Source organism: Pterocles gutturalis, unplaced genomic scaffold (genome assembly GCF_000699245.1).
Source record: "Pterocles gutturalis isolate BGI_N339 unplaced genomic scaffold, ASM69924v1 scaffold4440, whole genome shotgun sequence".
In the NCBI taxonomy this organism is placed as follows: Eukaryota; Metazoa; Chordata; class Aves; order Pterocliformes; family Pteroclidae; genus Pterocles; species Pterocles gutturalis.
Genome location: NW_010140552.1, coordinates 2956 through 22137, shown reverse-complemented (window position 1 = coordinate 22137; position 19182 = coordinate 2956). Strand labels below are relative to the sequence as shown.

The 19182-nt window shown below is 39.6% G+C and overlaps 1 protein-coding gene across 1 annotated transcript in view; it reads right to left on the bottom strand.

The window, feature by feature from the left end:
• LOC104469266 (thyrotropin-releasing hormone-degrading ectoenzyme) overlaps positions 1-17167 on the bottom strand; it is a gene marked incomplete at both ends in the record, with an annotated part of 94101 nt that extends 76934 nt beyond the window's left edge. Inside the window, one exon of the mRNA XM_010083715.1 lies at positions 16894-17167. Within this exon, the coding sequence (XP_010082017.1) occupies positions 16894-17167 (274 nt within the window). The remainder of the gene's footprint in view (positions 1-16893) is intronic.
• Positions 17168-19182: the final 2015 nt, after the last annotated feature.

Below are 19182 nucleotides of genomic sequence, written 5' to 3'. Positions count from 1 at the left end.
TGAGCTGCGCGATAGCTGTAAGTCAGATGAACAGCCATCATTCTCCAAGTTCTTCTCCATCATTTTCTGTATCCAGACACTACATCACAGACCCTTAAGCAGCCACAAAGGCCGCTCCATTGGTCTTCTCTGACCCAAGGTTCACTGATGCACTTGCACACTCTGCAAAGCATTCTTTGAATGCTGATTTTTACTTTGTTATTGGTGCTGAGATGGCAGGGTTTTTCAGACTCTTGAGCAATAGGTGTTCTGAAAGCTCTAGGGTAGTACTGAATGGAAAAAAAAAAAAAGCAGTTTAATAGGTGGTGGCCTTTGAGCAGGTAAAAACGGAAGCATCTTCATCACATGCAAGAAAGAGCAGGTATTTTGGAACAAACTGCAAAACCTCGATCACAGAGGGCTCAGGAATTACAGAAAAAGATTGAGTTACTAGGTCGCTCACACAAGCAAGCCAGTAAGCATAGCAAGGAAAAGATCTGATAGCACTTCACTCCCTTTTGGTCCTGCAGCTTAAAAATAAAACTGAGCCAAGAAAGCAAATACAGGGTTTGTCTACACTGAACACTGCAATGTTTGAAGAAGTGCTCTGCAATGTCTTTACTCCCACATTACACAGCATGAGCACAACTATACAGCCTCTCAATTTAAACTAGTGGTGAGCCTACACCTGACCTTAGTGGGTATGTTACCTACCCTGCTAGTTTATACAGTGGTAGCTTTCCTAGCTGTACATTTCACTGCATTCATAGGGACCAAGGACTTCAAATCTACAACAATCAATATCAACACAAATATTTTGAAAGTACAGGAATGGATGGAACAATATGACCCTGTGAACAATTCAGTCTCATTTAACTCTTGTGATGACAGAGTCAAGAGGAACCCAAGTTCAATCTGTGGACACAAAAAACAGGGCTCCCAACAGGTTTGTACATTGTAAACTAATCTGAAAATAAAAAAAGACAACCCAGAAAACTAGCACATTCGCAGCTGTACAAGGTGTTTGGAGGCCATTTGCAGTCATCTGTGAGTCACAATAAACAGTCAACAGCACTATACTGGTATGAAACACTACCCAGAACACTGAATTTTAACTGGGAGGGAAGGGATTTCATTATTGCTATTATTATGATTATTATATTGCAAATAGGTACTGTGGAGACACAGCATCCATGATTACAGAGTCTGTGATTCCACAGTCAGCTATTCGAAAAGAAAATTCCAGCTTGCAAACAGTTTGCAGATGTTCAAGACTACATTCATTAAAAATACATTGTCAGATCCAATCAGGAACAAAATGCAAGTTTGCAAAAGTCTTTCAAAGTTGTTGTGGATTCCTTCTTGTGTTTTGATTCCAGTATAAGCACATTCTAAAATGAATTATGTTTCCATTGTGCATTTCCCACAAACAGTGCAGCACTGTGCCAATGCATAATAATTTGAAACATTAATATTATTTGAAAATAACACAGAAAAGGTACTCCTATTGTTTCTTTTGATAAAATGAAATTGATAAGTTTGTTGAAATTATTTTTATACTACTTTCAATTACAATGTAACTTGGTCATGTAAATACTACCACTATAGTCTATAACCCTCTCCAGTAACTCCGCTTTCACCACCCAGGGATTCAGCTGCCTGCATGCCAAGGTCCAGCTCTGGTATTGCCTAGCTGTGTAACTACTGAAGAAGAGCTAACAGAAAGTCTGGAAGCAAATAAAAACATGAAAGTTACAAAGGTTAAGATTATCAAGACAGCATCAATGCTAGCTCAGGGATTCAAGAAGAAAATACCAACACAGAGGTATAAAACCATACGGAGAGGTTAGCTGGCCCCACTGGGAAGCACGACCTCCAGTCATCACCACCACCAGTGTCATTGAGCTGGCAGAAGATGGCAGCTCAGCAACACTGAGGGTCTATTGAAAGGAGCCACACAGGACAATCTTTCCCTTCCAACCAATGTCTGCCAGCCCAGCAAAGACTGTGAGCATGGTGAGCACACTAACACTGATAGCAGTAGCTCATTAACTCCTAGATACCTTGTGTGTGCGTTAGCAGAAAAAAAATTGGTTTACACTTTTAAGGGGAGTGTATCCTGCTTGTAGAATCTTTTTATACCCAGCTCAAACAAACCAAAGAGGGGTTATGACAGACCTCACCTTGGCAACAACAAAATTCCATTATTGGCAAAGCCAATAACTGAACAGGCACTAAACATGTAAGTCACACTCATTCTTACGACTTTACAGAATCGGGATATCTATTTCCCCTGCAATCAACTAATAACAAAGTCATTTATCTTTATAGGAATACAAGAATAAAATTTAAAAAGGCATGTATTTTACTTAAAACACCATCTGGGGTTAGCCCTACTGGGCAATTGTGCATTGCCAAGCATTGATTTGATTTTCATTATACTGCACTGACAGCAAAGTCATTTATCTTTTTTCAGCTCCCAGTCTCCTTTTATCTTTTTCTTACGCTTCGGTATTTTTCCTCTATCCTGCAGTGTTGCTGAATGCTGATGAGCAGAAAATGGTACAAAACCACAGATAGTCTCTTTCAGGTTAAAAGTTCAGGTATGGAAGGTCCAACTTTTTTCTATTTTGGAGTTCCCAAAGAAGCTGGACAATGCCAAATATACAGCTATATAAAGATCAATTAAATACTTCACTAGCTGTCCTTTTCTAGAATAGACAGACTTTCAAACAATGGCATGATGTTTCTTTTATGGTTCTAATGTGCTCTCCCTTAAGAGGAGAAATTATCTTCTTGCCACTGCAGCCTCAGATGTTTTAACAAAAAATAAAGTGAGCAGTGCAAAAACAGTTTTCCACATACCAGAACCACAATTTTTACTTTTTTTTTTTCATTCAACTTGTTACATTTGTAGATTACTGGCATTCCATAAAAATCAGGAAAACTGGAAATATAAAGAAGAAAAAAATCTTCCCGGTGTTACAGTACTTAGCTTTTAAGTGTGTTGGCATCGCACCAGGGATGTGCAAACAACTGACTTTCTTAAATCACCAGTTGAACTTGCCATTCTTAGTTTGTTAGTATTGAATCAAGTTTGCCTTAACCCTGTTTCCCACCAAAACAAAACCGAAGTATTTAATGTCATGACAGACAACACATTCCTCTTGAAGTAAGCAGAATGTTTCATTTCCTAAGATTTGTTCAAAAAACAAATGTAACAGAATTACAGTCAAAACACTACAGCTCATGGTCAGAGTGATGCTTCACCAAGCAGGCACCTCCAATGTCTTTCAGATCCTAAAGGTCTCCATGATGTACATGTCTGCACACAAGACAGTATCTGTACCTCCACTGCCAGTCAACGGAGGTTTGTCTGTTCAAGGGAGTCAACAGAACGTAAAGAGTGATTCAGAATATTCCAGAACAGATGTACCTACATGAGGTCAGCTGACACAGACTAAAATACACTCAAAGTGTTGAAGAAGTTGGTCGACTTCAGCATAGCAACTGTAATTGATGTTAACTAGACTTCTCACACAGCTGTGACCCGAAGCGTAACTACCTATGACTTCTAGCAACAACCTTTATGCTGTCTGTTCACCTTTTCAGGCATTTATATTATCACATTGTCAGAATCTTTTTCAGCAAGACTTTTCAGTACAGTTCCATCAAAGTTTTCTGCCACAAAAAATAGAACATGCAACTGCCATGTTCTTGCTAATCATGGACTCTTCTGCCACACCAGCAGACACAAACAATAAGGAACGTGTCCAGAACTGACATGGACGTATAAGCAGAAGAGTGAGCAGTCTGTACAGAATTATTCAGAATAGTCATATGTACAAAATGCTGCAGGTGAATCTCATGATACCGAGTGTCTGGTTGGTAAAACAGCAGATGAAATTCAACATCAGTAAGCATAAAGAAGTGCAAATAGGAAAAAATAACCATAACTATACATACTTGGTAATAGAGTCTAAATTAGCTATAGCTCAGAGAAGAATTCTTGGAGTCACTGTGGACAGCTCTCTGAAAACATCAGCTCAGCAGATACTCAACAGGCAAACACAATGTTACAACCGATTAAGGAAAGAATAAAAAACAAGACATTATTATGCCACAGAAGAAACTCAAGCACATAAACTGTGCGCACTGCAGGCAGTTGTGGCACCACCCCTCTCTCTCACTCAGTGCTTCAAAACAGGCACCATAGAACTTAAAAGGCACAGAGAAAGGTGATAAGAATAAGAAGAGATGGGAAGTGAATCCCATACAAGGAGAGATTAAGTACTTTTGAGCTCTGAAAAAGGACAGCTAAGCCATCTATAAAATCAGGTCTGGTACACAAGAAGCGAATGAAGAACCGGTAACTGATCATCACAGCAAAAGAAGAGGGCAGCCAATGAAAATGTGGTATAAATGCATTTAAGTAAACGAGACACCTAAGTACAGATCTTGTTGCCACCAATTGTCACAGAGAGCAAAGTGCAACAGCTTCCAACATGGATAACGTACACTCACACAGAGCAGGTCCTTTGGCGTCTATTAAACCAGTGGCCCACGTATAACCCCAGGTCAGGGTCACTAATAGCTGGAATCTAGGAGTAATACTCCACTGGTCGCCACCTCTAAACTGGTCTCCGTATAGGAGACGGCAAAATATTTTCCTCTGTGGCTGTTCTTGCAATAAGCGTGGGGGTTTTTTAAAAGACTGGAAAAAAAAGATATTTCAGTGTAATCTAACACAAGACTTGAAAGCCAGCTCTGGCTGTGGGTCCGTTGCACAGTGCTTCTTCCTAGGGGATAATACAGGGTTTTTTCCCTCAACTATAGTGAACAACACAGCTAGACTCCAGGAAATAAGCCGCAATGGGTTCTTAATAATCAGGAAGGTGAGGTACAGACAGAGAAACAGTAAAAACATCTCATCCCTCTGAAGGGTCTCACTTGTAATTCACATATACCAAGCACCTGGTATTAACTTCTTCACCTCAGTAATAATGAGAGCAGCTTGGATGTGAAAGAGTGACACTTCCACGAGTCAGAGTGGCAAAATACTTTCACAGACAGTTTTATACTGTTCTTACTCCACAGTCATGATGGTGTAGCACTAAAAAGGACAGTCATGCATTTCCTCCTCCTCCCAAGTTAGACCCATGGACACATTGGCTGAGGTAGCTCAGTCAAAAGGTTATTAATTTTTTTTGTTAGTTTCCCCTTAGATTATTGCAGTGAACAGGCTCACTGTTTAGCCACAGATCACTAGATCTGTCAGAAATTACATAGCAAAAGTCTGCAGGCAAGGGTGTGGGGGAATAACCATTCAGTAGCAGCTCTCAGCCACACTGCGTTTCATACAATGCTAAACTGCAACCTACAGTTCAGCAACATTATTTGAACTTGGTCTGCTGAATGAAAAACACAGAAGTCCTTGGACCCGAAAGACAGCGAGTCTGAAGTGACTAGATGTCACAAAGCAGCCACTGAAGAAGAAAGAAAAGGATACGAAAATCTATGGTTAAGGGTTTGCAAGCAGGGGGGAGTTTGTCCAAGTTCAGGTGACAGAGTTCAATAAATATGGAAGAACGCTTCAATTTGTGAATGTTTATTATAACTGTTCCAGTAGTTTAACTTCATGAAAACAGCCCAGCATCAGTAAATCTCCTCTGCATTTGAGAGGAAGCATCTTTCAGAGCAGATAGATTCTGCAGGGAAATCAGTTTTGTTGTTTTCTGGACTTCCTCATGTAGGTACTGCAAGGTATCATTGTACTGGTGAGTTCAATTAGGGAATAGACTGTATAATTAAATGTATTTAAACACTTTAAATGCTGCTAAAGCACATATGTATGTACAAAACAGTACTCAGGAATTTCTTCTTAGCCATCAAACCCTGAATAACAGAACTACAAGACCAGGCAACTCTACGCTACCAGCTGCACTATGATTCACTGATCTTTTTTATCCTCACAATACTTCATGGTAGTATAATCATTCCTAGTCATGTGTGACTCATCAAAGTAATTTGTAGTAAAGACAAACGTTATAATATGCCCTATTGTAACCATGCAAATTACAAATCTTCATTTCCATACCTACATTCTGCTTTCGCTGAGCTTTTTCTGCTGCTCAAGCAACTCTTGCACACAAGCTAGTTAGGCATTTTAAAGTTGTTTCATAGCAAGGAGTCACAAGCTTTCTGAGAGGTGGTCTTCTTCATCCCCTTTCATTTTCTCAAACCCCCTCATGTTTTCCACAAGACTATTTTGAAAAGGTTTGCACTAGGTTAACTCTAAGCTACCACCATATCTCCTCTGTATGCCTCACGTTTCCTATGGCCAGAAGTTAATGTAACTGGACTTGGCAGACAAATTAAACAATACTTCCCACAGCAACTCTGAATGACCAGTCCTCTGTGGATCATCACAAGCCAAGCAATACGAAGACACAAGGAAAAGTTTCAAGCTTTCCTTTTCTACACCAAGATGTCATACTCCCAGTGAATTCATCTTTCTACTGTCTTGGGTCCTTTTAACTTTAATATATTCATTGCTATCCCTGTCCGCACATAATATTTTTAAGAAGAAAACTTAATAGAGTCTACTCTATTTCTTAATCCTCTGCATCTTAAAACTTTTTTTTAAAGTGATCATCAGGGTCAACAGGTGACTGGAATGTAATTTTAGAACTGCTTGTATTAACTGCCTAAATTTCCAGTTCAGACCAAATGGGCTTGGCTCAAGAATAAACACTAAACAGCTCCAAGGAAAGTAAAGTATAACCTTGTGGGTTGTTTTTTTTTTTTGAACCAAGCACAAAAAGGAAACACCACTCCACATTTCATGGGTGAAACAGCAGATCACAATAAAGCATACTAAGAATCACAGCCCCATGGAGGATCCTAACTAAACCTCAAACTCGGGAAGGTCTCAGGTTCCAGAAAACTTAAAAAGAAACAAATGGAATAGAGAAGAAATAATATACATTTGTTTCCCCATAGGAACTAGAATAGCAAGAATTTTTAAATCCAAGCAGAAAGGCAAACATACACTTTATATGCATCACAGATACATACTCTCTGTGCAAGAAGATGGACAAATATTTGCACAAATGCAACTCGAGCACAGGATGATGGGAAGCTTCCAAACAAGGGCAGAATGTTACCTTTGCTGGTGTTTATTAACTGAAAGGTGATAGAGTAAAAGTACTGTGGACTGAAATATATCAGGTATGCCCTGCGATCACTCTGTTGTCTTACTCTAGAACTGCACATTTAACACATTTTTAACATATGGAGTTGCTAAGGAATAAAAAACTAAGGTTATTGAAGAGAAGAAAACCACGTTTGCCGTCACTCCCTTTCCATCACCTGAATCCAGTGAGGAAAACTTCCCGTAAGATGAGGAGAATTATTCCTTTACTCTGGGGGAAAAAAAGCTTATGTCTTCTCTGATGCAGCAGTAGCCAAAAATGTAAGTGTTTATTTTATGAATGCATATGCATTTATACATATCACTTCAAATGAAGCAGTACACGTTATTGCTCACTGACATTCCCACATACATATTTGGGCTTCTATCTGAATTATTCAGGTCAGACAAAAAACTATCAAACTTTTTCACCAGGTATAATTCAGTCTCCCTTTTTTCCCCACAGTATTTAAAGGGTGACAGTGAACTTACTCCAAAACAACATTATCAAATTTTAAATATATAGAAACACTTTTCAGTAAAATGAAACACAGCATGATGTACTGTTGTTCAACCACGGACGGTGATCTAATTAGCCAGAGGACTGGAGAACTACAAGAAACACATACGTGGTATGCGAATGATTCAGTAGATATACTTCTTTCTTTGAAATTAATCCATAGGAATCCACTTCCCTTCTTCCTCCTCCACCTTTTATTCCCTTCTTTTACCTTTATTAACTAAAGTACTGCTTGCTGTCCTGAGGATACAAACTCTAATTGAGGTTCCAAGATGCTGTGACTACCAAACTATCCATGGCTCTCGGGAAAAGGAGGGTGAGAGGGAAGAAAGTGCGGGTACACCCAGAGGCACCCCCAGTGAATGCTAATAACCATTTTTTCCTTCTTATTCCCTCCCCCACTGTAGCAATTTAAAATAAATAAAGTATTAGTCTTCTCATTCTGTCCTACACTGCCACACAGCTCTACTGCATGCTGTGAAACAAAACGCATCGCTAAATATTTTTCAGGATAATCCACTGTGGGATAACTTTTTTTTTTAATACACTTTAGGTCATTTTCCCTTCAAAGAGAAACATAATCTGCTTTCAAATTATGCTGTTCCAAATAAGAAGATAACAGGCTCAGTTCTCATCTCTGGCTGTTCTTGCTATGTCTCAACAGCACACAGCAGCCAGAAAGCTGCCAGACAGGAGCAGTGGAGGATCTCCTAGGGGTACCATTCAGTGGCAGCAGGCCAACACGGCTGGTTCTCTGCCACCTGTCCCCACCCCAGTGCACAAGAGGGGTGCCAGGGGACAAAGCCACATGCCGGGCTCCAGCAGGCGGGCAGCCACAGCAGCTGCTATGAGATGGAAAAAACTCAAGAATGAAACCATCATCTGCAAGGCATCTGAGAGTCACCCCGGCTATTCCCATGGCTGCAGAGTTTGCCCTGTGCAAATGACACCCTTGGAGAGTAGGAGGGAAGAACATGTGAAGCCAGTCTGTGCCAGGCTGGACCCTGGAAAAGCACATTTATACTATGAAGATGTGCCATTCTGGCATCTGATAAAAATCTTCATAAGAGGCACCTGAAGTGTGAAAGCACCCCACTGTAAGAATGAAAGAGTCTTGTTAACCCTACAAACACCTTCATAGAAAAATAAAAAAAAACAGACTGGGTGTCCTGGGAGTAACATCACAAACCATAGAGCTTTTCCCCTGCTCCAGGCAGCAAAAAATAAGAAGGCATTTGTGCAGGTTTTCCAACACAAAAAAACTGAGGTAAAGGCAAGCCTAAGAGTGAATGTTACAGACACTTGACAGTCAGAAAAGGAGGGGTTGGACTGGCAACAGTTATGACTCTCTGAAATGAGTGGTTACTTTCCCACCACTGGCTATAAAAATTGAGAAAAAATAGGCTAAATTTTTTGTTTCTGTGTGAAAAATATGATTAAAACTTATCTAAACCCTGGGAGAGAGACTGGTCTATAAATAAATAAAAGTACACATCACTCTCCTCCCTCATGAATACTGTATCTGTCACTCAACTAGATGTCAACTAAGCCACCTGCCTCAGTAATCTATTTTCATTGCACAGAGCACAGTTACTATAGTAGGTATATGGGATAACACCGGTTTGACTGACAGGCGTTCAGGCTGGTGCAGGAACATGTTCACCTTTATGTTGTCCTGGGGTGAGATACCTCCAACTGATTATTTGGCACTTCGTTTTTGCTTTTATAGCAAGAGCATGACTCTTTTGGAAACACATTAATAGACTCTTGCTACTTCCTTGGATGTCAGAAAGCAGAATTCACGTTGATGCCAAGGACAGAGACCTTAATGCATAAGTTAATGAAGTCAAATATGACAGCAGAACACGAGGCATAAGGAGACATGAAAGAATGCAGTACAGAAAGCAAAGCACAGCTGGAATGTTCAGGCTTCACTATGAGTTACATTGTCACAGTGCATACTAGTGAGCATCTGCTCCTCAGTACATGAAAGGGAAAGGAAGTGGAGTCTTTCCTCCTCCACCTCCTTCCTTTCCCTGCTTGTCAGGTGGGAAACGGAAGGAACTGGAGGGACTTCGCATTACTCTCCTCTGAGCAAATGGCATGGAAGGAGTGGAAAGTACTATGAGTCCCAGACCTCTCTTTCTTTTCATTAGCCAGAAGAGACCCCAGATGAAGCAATGCTCTTGAAGGTATGGAATTGCAATAAAGATCAGTATAGCCCTGCCACCAGATACTCACAGGTGCTCTTTCCAGGCAAAACCAAAACAAAATGTTGCTCCCAAACTCAAGTCTTTCAACTCAATAGTATTATTTGCAGAGTGCAGCTGAGAGTTTCTGTTAATAAAATATCACATTTAAATACTGCATGTACTACAAGTGCTGACGGAGGGCAGTTTTTTAAAGGAGTAAGCACAATACATGTACAGTGTTTTCCCAGTATATTCGACTTGCAAATTCAACCAGAAATCAATAGCAATGGATTGCAACTTTGCAATTTATGTTTTTAACAAACTCCCTGGCATATTCAGTTTAGCATGGATGCTGATCACATACGGTTTTGTTTGTTTGTAGCATATTTTGTAGTGATAGTATTTAAAAATTAATAAACTAAAAGTCATTTTCAATACACAAACCTAAAACAGAATGGGTAAACAAATATTGATGCAGCGAATCTGAAAATGCTATGATCTCTTTGGATTACTAATGTAGTGTATTATGGTCTCCCACATAACTAAAACAATTGATAACAGTAAGCACTAAACTGGGTAAAAGGTACTTGTAGAACCAGCCTTTCTGTTGTTACTACAGAGAAAATTTTATACAAGCAAACGAAAGCACAAACACCTATCCATGTTCTTGTATGTCTGTGCTTTTCTAGCTCATTATAACTGCGTACATCCCACGACACTCTTTGCAATATGCATTTTATTTTTAACTGTTTGATGAAAGCTATTTTGGGGAAGGCAAGAGTGGAATATTTGTCATGGAGACCAAAACTGAGTATCACCCTATCACTATCAGAACAGCATTCCAGGACACATAAAGATTAAACATTACAAGTCTGCATCACACCAGGCTTCAGAAATACGCCTGGTGCTTTCTGCACTAGCTGCTACTTATTTATCAGATACAGATGTGGCCTCCCAGTGGTAAGTGATGGGCTAACAAAAGTGACTTTTCAGGTATAGGTTGGCTTAGAAAGTAGAGCTCAGCTCTGGAGCTGGACCAAATTCAGGTTGTAGAGGAAGGAAATTTAATTTTAATTGAGGACTAAGTCTACTTTTGATAGCTAAATCGTTCTGCTGTAACCAATTTGCTCACCCAAAAAGAATTATCTGGTGTATAATTGCTTCAATACTGATTAATAAATAATAGCTAATGGAGATACTTTGCTGGCAGTTAATAACCAACAGATGAAAAGAGAGCCTGAGGCAGAGCCTCAGGCCTTTAACCCAGGTAGTCATTAACTGACAGAAAATGCCTCATCTTGAGGTCATTACTACTATTACATGAAAACATTGATACATTTTTCAAATACAGAATAATTTTCTAAAACCTACAGGCTGAACTGCACAGTTATTTTAGAGAAAACTGATGGTTTTGGTTCTTTTTAGCAACTAAAAAATGATGGAACCCACTGGGGAAAAAGTTATTCTGAATAGTTGTTCAACCTGATTTTTTCTTTTTGCAGACTATTAATGAAAGTCAGCTCTTCAGTCTCCTCAGACTGATCACCGCACTGCAGATGAGGGAATACCCAGCCCAGATCTCCAGCATCTCACAGACTGCTAGAAGTACTACACTATCTCCAGTCATCTCGTCTTAGGCACAAGTATAAAACCATGGTCCCATGTGCTGGGCCTAAACTAAAATGAGCTGTTGGACACGCACTGATTCTGACCTACTGCTTATGTGACTCCGTTCACTAGCCCCCCTTCCTGGGCAAAAATGATTTTTCACTTTTGCAGAATCAAGTTACTATTACTGCATGGATCCCACTTTTGGGACCACTCTGTCTTTTCATGTGATGCTGAGCCAAACTGAGTGAGCCCTCAAATGCACGCCCAAGAGAATTCAGTGCTGGGATGTTTATGTCTCTGCAAGCAAGAGAGCACTACAGAAATAGCAATTATCTTCTTTTCCTTTAGCCAGATTATTACAGCTCCTCCTCACTGGCCAGGATAAGACTTAACTGTACTGTAAAGTATTGAATTAAGATCTTTACTAACCAGGAGCTTGCAATCTCTAATTATATCTTAGATACAGCAATTAAAAAAAAACAACAACAGGGTAATAAAGGTTGGCCTTATTGTGGTACAAACCTTTTAATAAGATCTTTCTTAGCCTCAAGGTCTTTCTTTGTACCATGACAAATTACTCGGCACTGATGACTCTACAGTAATGTTTAATATACCTTAAACCAAGACATACCCGTCTGTGGAGGTCTCTTCGAAATATAACGTGCATGGCTTCAGCCAGCCAGTGGACGTCCTACCCTGAGCAGCTGACCAAGCTGTGGTCAGGCCCCCACACTGCCAGTCCTGCACCATACACTGCAACCATTTTGGAACAGGAGCACAAGTAGAAAAAGTGAAACCACGCAAAATTCTTCTTTCAGCACTGCTTTCCATTGGCATTCCTCCTCCCACTCTACACCGCCCAGACAGATAGCCACGTCCTTTTACTGCCGCTCACTCCCATCTGCTCTGGCGCTGCCTGCACTTGCTCATCTAACCCCTGCACCCACAATTCCTCCCAACTCCACTCCTTTCCACGCACTTATTTTCTTCTTTTTAGCAGATACTCCCCTTGACAAGAGCCAAACACTTTAAAGCTGCCAGTTGGCACTTTATTTCCATACCTATCTCCACATCCCATCCAAAGTAAAAGAGAAGAATGGTAGAAGATGAATCTTTCTGAAACATCTCCTTCCAGCAATGCATTCATCTCCACTGATATACTCTGCTTTGTCCCTGAGCACTCACTCCTTCCACTAACTGAAAAGAGAAAAAATTAGCAAAAAAAAAGTAGTAAAATAAATCATGAGACAGCGAGAAGGCACACAGGATATAGTGAGCTTCCATGTCGATCTGACAAAGGAAAGAGAAACAGAGGGTTTGGAGACTAGAAGTACAGCTAAACATGAAGTACAATACAAATAAAACCAGACGGGAAAAATAAAGTAACAATAGTAGGAAAAGGCCTGCAGGGTTGAAAGCACAGATAAAGACAACAATGAAGTAAAGAGACACAGAGATGACGTGACAGACATTACGATCCAGTCAGCAGTATTTTGCTTTTAAGAATTACTGAAAAAGAACATACACAAGAGGTATAATTAGGAAACACAACATATAAGTAGAAGCAAGCAAGCACGTAAAGGTAAGTGGAGTTTTCTGAAGGATTGTACTGTGCAAAGATAACAGCACACAGATCCCACGATCTCCACCAACTACAGCTGGCACAACTGCCAGGGCCATGCACAGCCAGCTAAGCCTGCTCGTAAGGGCATCCCTCCTCCCTCAATACGCGATTACCTCAGGCAGCACCCTGCTAGAACTATACTGCTCCCTAGTCCACAGCAGCATAGATGACTACACCACAGTACTTTCCATGGGAATCAAGCCCCTGCCCAAAGGCAAAGGCGGCTGCAGTGATTTCCTGTAATCCCAGATGAATATGAACAAGATATTATGTATCTATAATGCATATATAAAGTCAACTCTGCTTTTAAATTACCTGCTGTGGAAAGGATTCTAATAAGACCCATATGGACTAAAGAGTTATGCTAATGATTCACACCACTGAGTTGTGCTCCTAGAAAAACACTGCTTGTCTTAATTCCCCTTTCCAAATTAATTTTAGTGTATGAAATATAGAACATCTCCATGTCTACAGAATTATATAGGATATATCAAAATTACTGTTTTGACTGGAGATCTAAGCTTTCCAAAAGTCAGTTTTTATTTATAACTTGATTTCTATTTGAATCTCACACTTAAAATTAATTTTGAGGTCAATCTCATTCTTCGAAAAAAAACTGAACAGCTAACACTTAACCATTTTTGAGGAACAAATCTGCTTTTAACCTCATCATTTCTTCTGTTCCTCAGGGAGTTTATCTATCCCTGACCATAGCACTCTAGTAAGACCGGTCAGCTGAAAGACAGGTGAGATTTTAATCATTAGCATGCTGTTAAAATTCGAAAGGACAGCCCCCTCCTTCCAAACCAAAATCAGGTTCACAAAAGTGTCGAAACAAAAGCAAAAGTATATGCAAGCTGAAGTTTTTCAGGTGTCTACTATATGTCTACAAAGTAAATACGTTGCACTAATTGAAGAAAGATTCCCCAATGCAAGAAATGACCTATCAAGATGCTTCAGGTTTGGTTTGTTTAATTTTCCTGAACATTAATTTTTAGAAGCAAAACTACTTTTATCATACATTTATGTTCATTGCCATGGATATGTAAGCAGCTAAATTTTAGTGAAAAAGTGGCTTCGGAGGAAACCAAGAAGTTTAAAACTGCATATGCCAGGATTCAGATAATTCAGATTCACCCAGTAGTGTCCATGAACTCCTGGTACTGCAATACAGAAGATTCACAAAGAGGGATTACCTCAGCAATTCATCTGAATGAACACAGCTCTGAACTGAAGTGCTTGCCATGAGTTCATACCCGAAAAGATGTTCTTTCAACAAAACCGAACAACAATTAAAGATGATCAGATCACAAACGGACTGAAAAATAGCAAGATACATTTAACCAATAACTCAGAGCAAACTATTTTGGTATTCCTGGGCATTAATATACCTCTGTGATAAGGGCATTATAAAAAACAACAGCTAAAACTCTAGACTAACTGAACAATTGTATGGGATAAGAGACTACCTCAACCTATGCAGGCTTTTGGTCTCTGAGTCTTTGCAAATATTACCTAATAATTTGCATAACTGTTGGCAAAATTCTGTATAGTGGTACTGTCAAGCTGGTGGAGTATACATATGTATGTCCTACATATGTTGGAAGCTACTGCTTGCAGGTGTTTCTCAGATAACTCTAGGGCATTTCAAAGTGCGATAACAGGGTAGTATTATGTATGGCAAACTTGCAAGTGTTACACTGTATTAGAACACAAAGAACACAAGACCCACCTACTATAGTATACACCAAAAACTTTCATCTTATTAGAGCTAAAGGAGAATCTCAAGTAACCAGTGTTTTCTGAAGCTGAAAACTACCAGACCATTCTTGGTTTAAGACCAAATCCTTCAGCAGGTGGAGTACCTTACAATGAAAATCATCAACTCCTACCTGGATAGAAGTCTGTTTTAGTACTGGTTGACAGGGAGGAAGAAATGGACTGATACCTCAGACTGTTCTACTAGGCCAGTGAACACTCCTCTGACAATTACAACAGCCAGAGGAAACCAATTCTTCATCACAAGAGCAATCCCTCGCGTCCAGATAAGTAATCTGCTGGTACCAACACTAAGAACTAGGCACCCACCTCTCCCTCCTTACTTCTTTGCCCTGGCACTTGTGAGATCCTTTTCTAAATTAACTCAACTCACTGAACTGACAGACAAACAACCTGACAAAAAAAAAAAAAAAAAAAGACCAAAAAACAAAAAACACACACACCCACAAAAACACCCCACCAAAAACTGAACACCAAACCCAAAGGCTTTTAGCCATTGCAGATAACCACTGGGACTGCAAGCATGGTCTCATCAGTCCCCACATCCTTACACTCGTAGGTTAAAGCACCTCAGAGAACCACTTCATAGCCATGCTTCCTCCTCCTCTTTTGTGGGGCCAGAGTGTAGTGTCACAGTCTGCTGGCCATGGTGTGATAGGGCTTGAGGAGTGAAAGGCCCCCCAGTGTCCTACCCAGCTGTCCTAGTGACAAAAAACAAGACTTACTTCTTGATAATTTCAGCGGGGACTCAATGAGGGATACCAATGCAGACGACTGTCCTGGGTCCACCCTCCCTCATCTACAGCACAGACTTGAATCTGTACTAGAGCTCTGGCAGTCACACAAAACGCTGGATCAGAGAACTGACTTGGTTGAAAACTCACCACATTTTCATTTATTTTTTCAGGTCGGTTTTCAGAGAGATCATACAGCTGTACAGAGCTGAGAGCTGGCACAAAAAAGGCAAAGGAAATCTTTGGCTCAGAGAAGGTGAGACCAGCTCCCTCCACAGCAGCTCAGTGCTTAAGCTAGCTAAAAGTGGTTACGGAGGTGTTTCCCAACCTCATCAGCCACAGAAGGGGGCCTGCAGTCATTCCTCGTGTCCCCAGGCTACAGCACAGTTATACTGCATTTGCAGAAGTTTAACTTAAACAACCTCTTTGCTCAGACACACAGCTTAAACTGCTGCCTACTCCTCTGCTTCCAAAACTACCTCTGTTTTGTTATTCACAGTAACTAAGAAGGAAGGGTTTCTCTGTACATTCACCTGAAAAAATCAGGATGACAGCACTGTGAAATACTCTATTAAGCTGACAGCATTTCTCATGTATGTTTTGGCTTGTTATACAGTTCTGAGCTTGATATTTGTAAACAAAAACAAAACTGACATAAATTAAGGATTTTCTCTCTTTTTTTTCATGGCATAACTCCTGGAATTATGCCATATTTGGAAACAACAACTCCAGAAAGTCAGTGTTTCCATCAACCTGGACTTCCACAGGAAACTGATAGGTTGTAAAGTCCTGCTCCTGAGCAAGAGAGGTAAGATAGAATTACTTATCAGCCACCTGAACTAGCACACAGCACACCAAGGGACACACCAGTACTGAAGGAAGGAGACTGGAAACCCTGACAGCATTACTGCTTTATTTTAATAAAGAGTCCCATGAACACTGATATTGAAAAGGCTGAAGGAAAGAGAAAACTCCTTAAGAAAAATCAAAGTGAAGTGAAATGGCGTACTTAAAAGCTCAAAATGTCATCAGACCACCACACCTACTAAGCAAACCAGTTACAAAAAGAATCAGACAAACCAAAGATGTCAGACAAATCTTCAAAAAAGGTCCCAAACAACACACTATTATTAAATAAACTGGCAAATTTCAGGAATGCTAATCAAGAAAATAGTTTAAGTACTTGATGTCATGATCCCTTACAAAAAGTGAGAGTTTTCAAAATAACAAAATGTATTTGATGCAACATTAGAAATACTTACAACTACTCCACTCTTGGTGACAGCTTCCCGGTATGTAAAATTGCACACTGCCCAAGCTAGGTAATAGGTGGACATGAGAGGGGTCTGTGAAAAGTGATCTGTAACCCATCCATCTTCTTCAAAAACAGAAGTTTCAACTGGCATGTTGGACAAAGATAAGTAAGTTGCTTGATGCCTGATGCTAATTTTGAAAGTGGCTTTGTAGATGGGCTCATCAAAGCAAGGAAAGGCTTTTCTGGCGTGAGTAGGAGAAAACTGTGTAACACCAAGAAACCTAGAAAAGAAGCAAACAAAAAAGCAAAAGTGATTACTAACTGTGCACAGCATTTGATTCACGGACCTACCAAGTAAGACATTATGTTAGACTATTGCAGTTCAAGTTGGAGGTGGGGGGGAACAAGTTGTACAGAGTATACAGTGTTTGAACACTGCTTTATTGCTTTCTTACTACCTGTATTGCAACGCAATTGATATAAAGTAATGGTCTACAAATTTCCTACAAATTTGCAGACACCATATTGATGTTAAATAAATAATCCCTTGCCTCATACCAAACTTCAGGTTCTAGCAGCAGTTTTGTTCATCAATACTTGAAAAAAAGTTAGCCAATACTGGTTATACAACATAAAACAAGGAAGCACAGTACTCAATTCAAATAAGAATTTACAGCCCTCAGGGAGTTCACTCTGCCCTGAGACACCAACAGGGCACTTTGCCTTTCTTCAAGCATGAGAAGTCACGGTCACACAGTGCACTCAACAGGGTCACTGTTTTCCGCTGCAGATTACTTCTGTACTGATTGCACGTAGGTCTGAGACACAGCAACGCTGTGACTGTGCAAGTCCAAAAAAACATTCAGTGAGCTTTGCAGAATTATAAATACAAGCACGTGATTAAACAAGCAGAGAGTAGTTCTCTTCTTCTACGTGTGCTCTTCTGGTGTATTTTATAGAGGGAAAAAAAAAAATCTATGTTCGCAGTTAATGGGCCAAATTATTAAAAGGTTTGTGAAGGAGGAAAAGACATTTATTATGCCACTGTAGAGAGTGGGAAGGCTTTAGTTTGACAATAAAATCCGTAACTGTTTTCTTTGCAACTAAAGAGATTTTAATACAGTTAGAGAATAGGAACCTTTCTGGGTAGAGACTTATATTTACACATTTGGTGAAAACCCAGGTGCAATGATCTCTTTGCAGAAACAAGAAGCTACAATTAAAAGGCTGAATTACAGAGTTTGATAAGAACATTTTCTGGAGGCACACAGGATGAGAAAACTACTATGGGAAAAATACGTAACTGTAAAGCTAGCACATATGCAGGCTTTTTGACCAGTATCGATTCACGTCTCACTTTCCAAGGGTCCATCAGTGTTAATAACCATGCAATTTTAGATTCCAGGTAAACATTTATCAGAATTTTAGAGGTTGACAATCATCAGCTATTCCTCTAAGGAAAGAGGATGGGTGGATAGATTTGATATAATGAAAATGGTAGCACCTATTATTAATCAGTCCATAAGCATTATTCTGCAATGTGGTACTCTCTAACGCCAATGGAGAAAAAAATTGGGTAATGCATAAGGAAAACAAAGTTAACTTTTTCTAAAATTTCTTGGGTTTTATACATATATTGGAACACTATTTTATAAAACAACAATGAAGAAATAAACTTCCTGAAATGCTATACTTTTATCTTGCTATAGTGCATCCATGTCTGGTAGAATTAGATATACATTTTCTAGTGAAATTATCACCTCTTTCAAATAAGGCTAATTTCTTTAAAACTTGAAAAAAATTTCCACCACACAAGCATTTACCATTGGTCTTTTGCCTACAATAAAAAGCCTTATTTGGCCAGTGATTATTGAAGGAGTTCATCATATGGCATTTTTCTTGTCCCATTATAAAACATGGATTACTAAAATCATCACTCTGCATAAGGTTGCTAAATACAAGGTAAAAAGTTGGTGCCAGCTATTCCAGTGTTAATCCAACTAAATTCCATATTATCAGTGGATTTAGACTAGTGCAACAAAGCCAAGTCAGCCAATTAAATGAAGTAAAGCAATCTAATTTATATGCAAAATATTTCAAGTGGACCTGATTCTGCATTCTAGGCACACTCCAAACAGCTACAGACATCAACAGAAGCTTCAAGTGAGCATGGAAAACTGTACTGGCCCGTTATTAATAAAGCAAAAGTGATGAACTTTCCTCTGCAATTAACAATTTTAATGAGCTCAGACACAGGTAAATGCATACTTAGGGAATACTGTATATATCCTCTAAA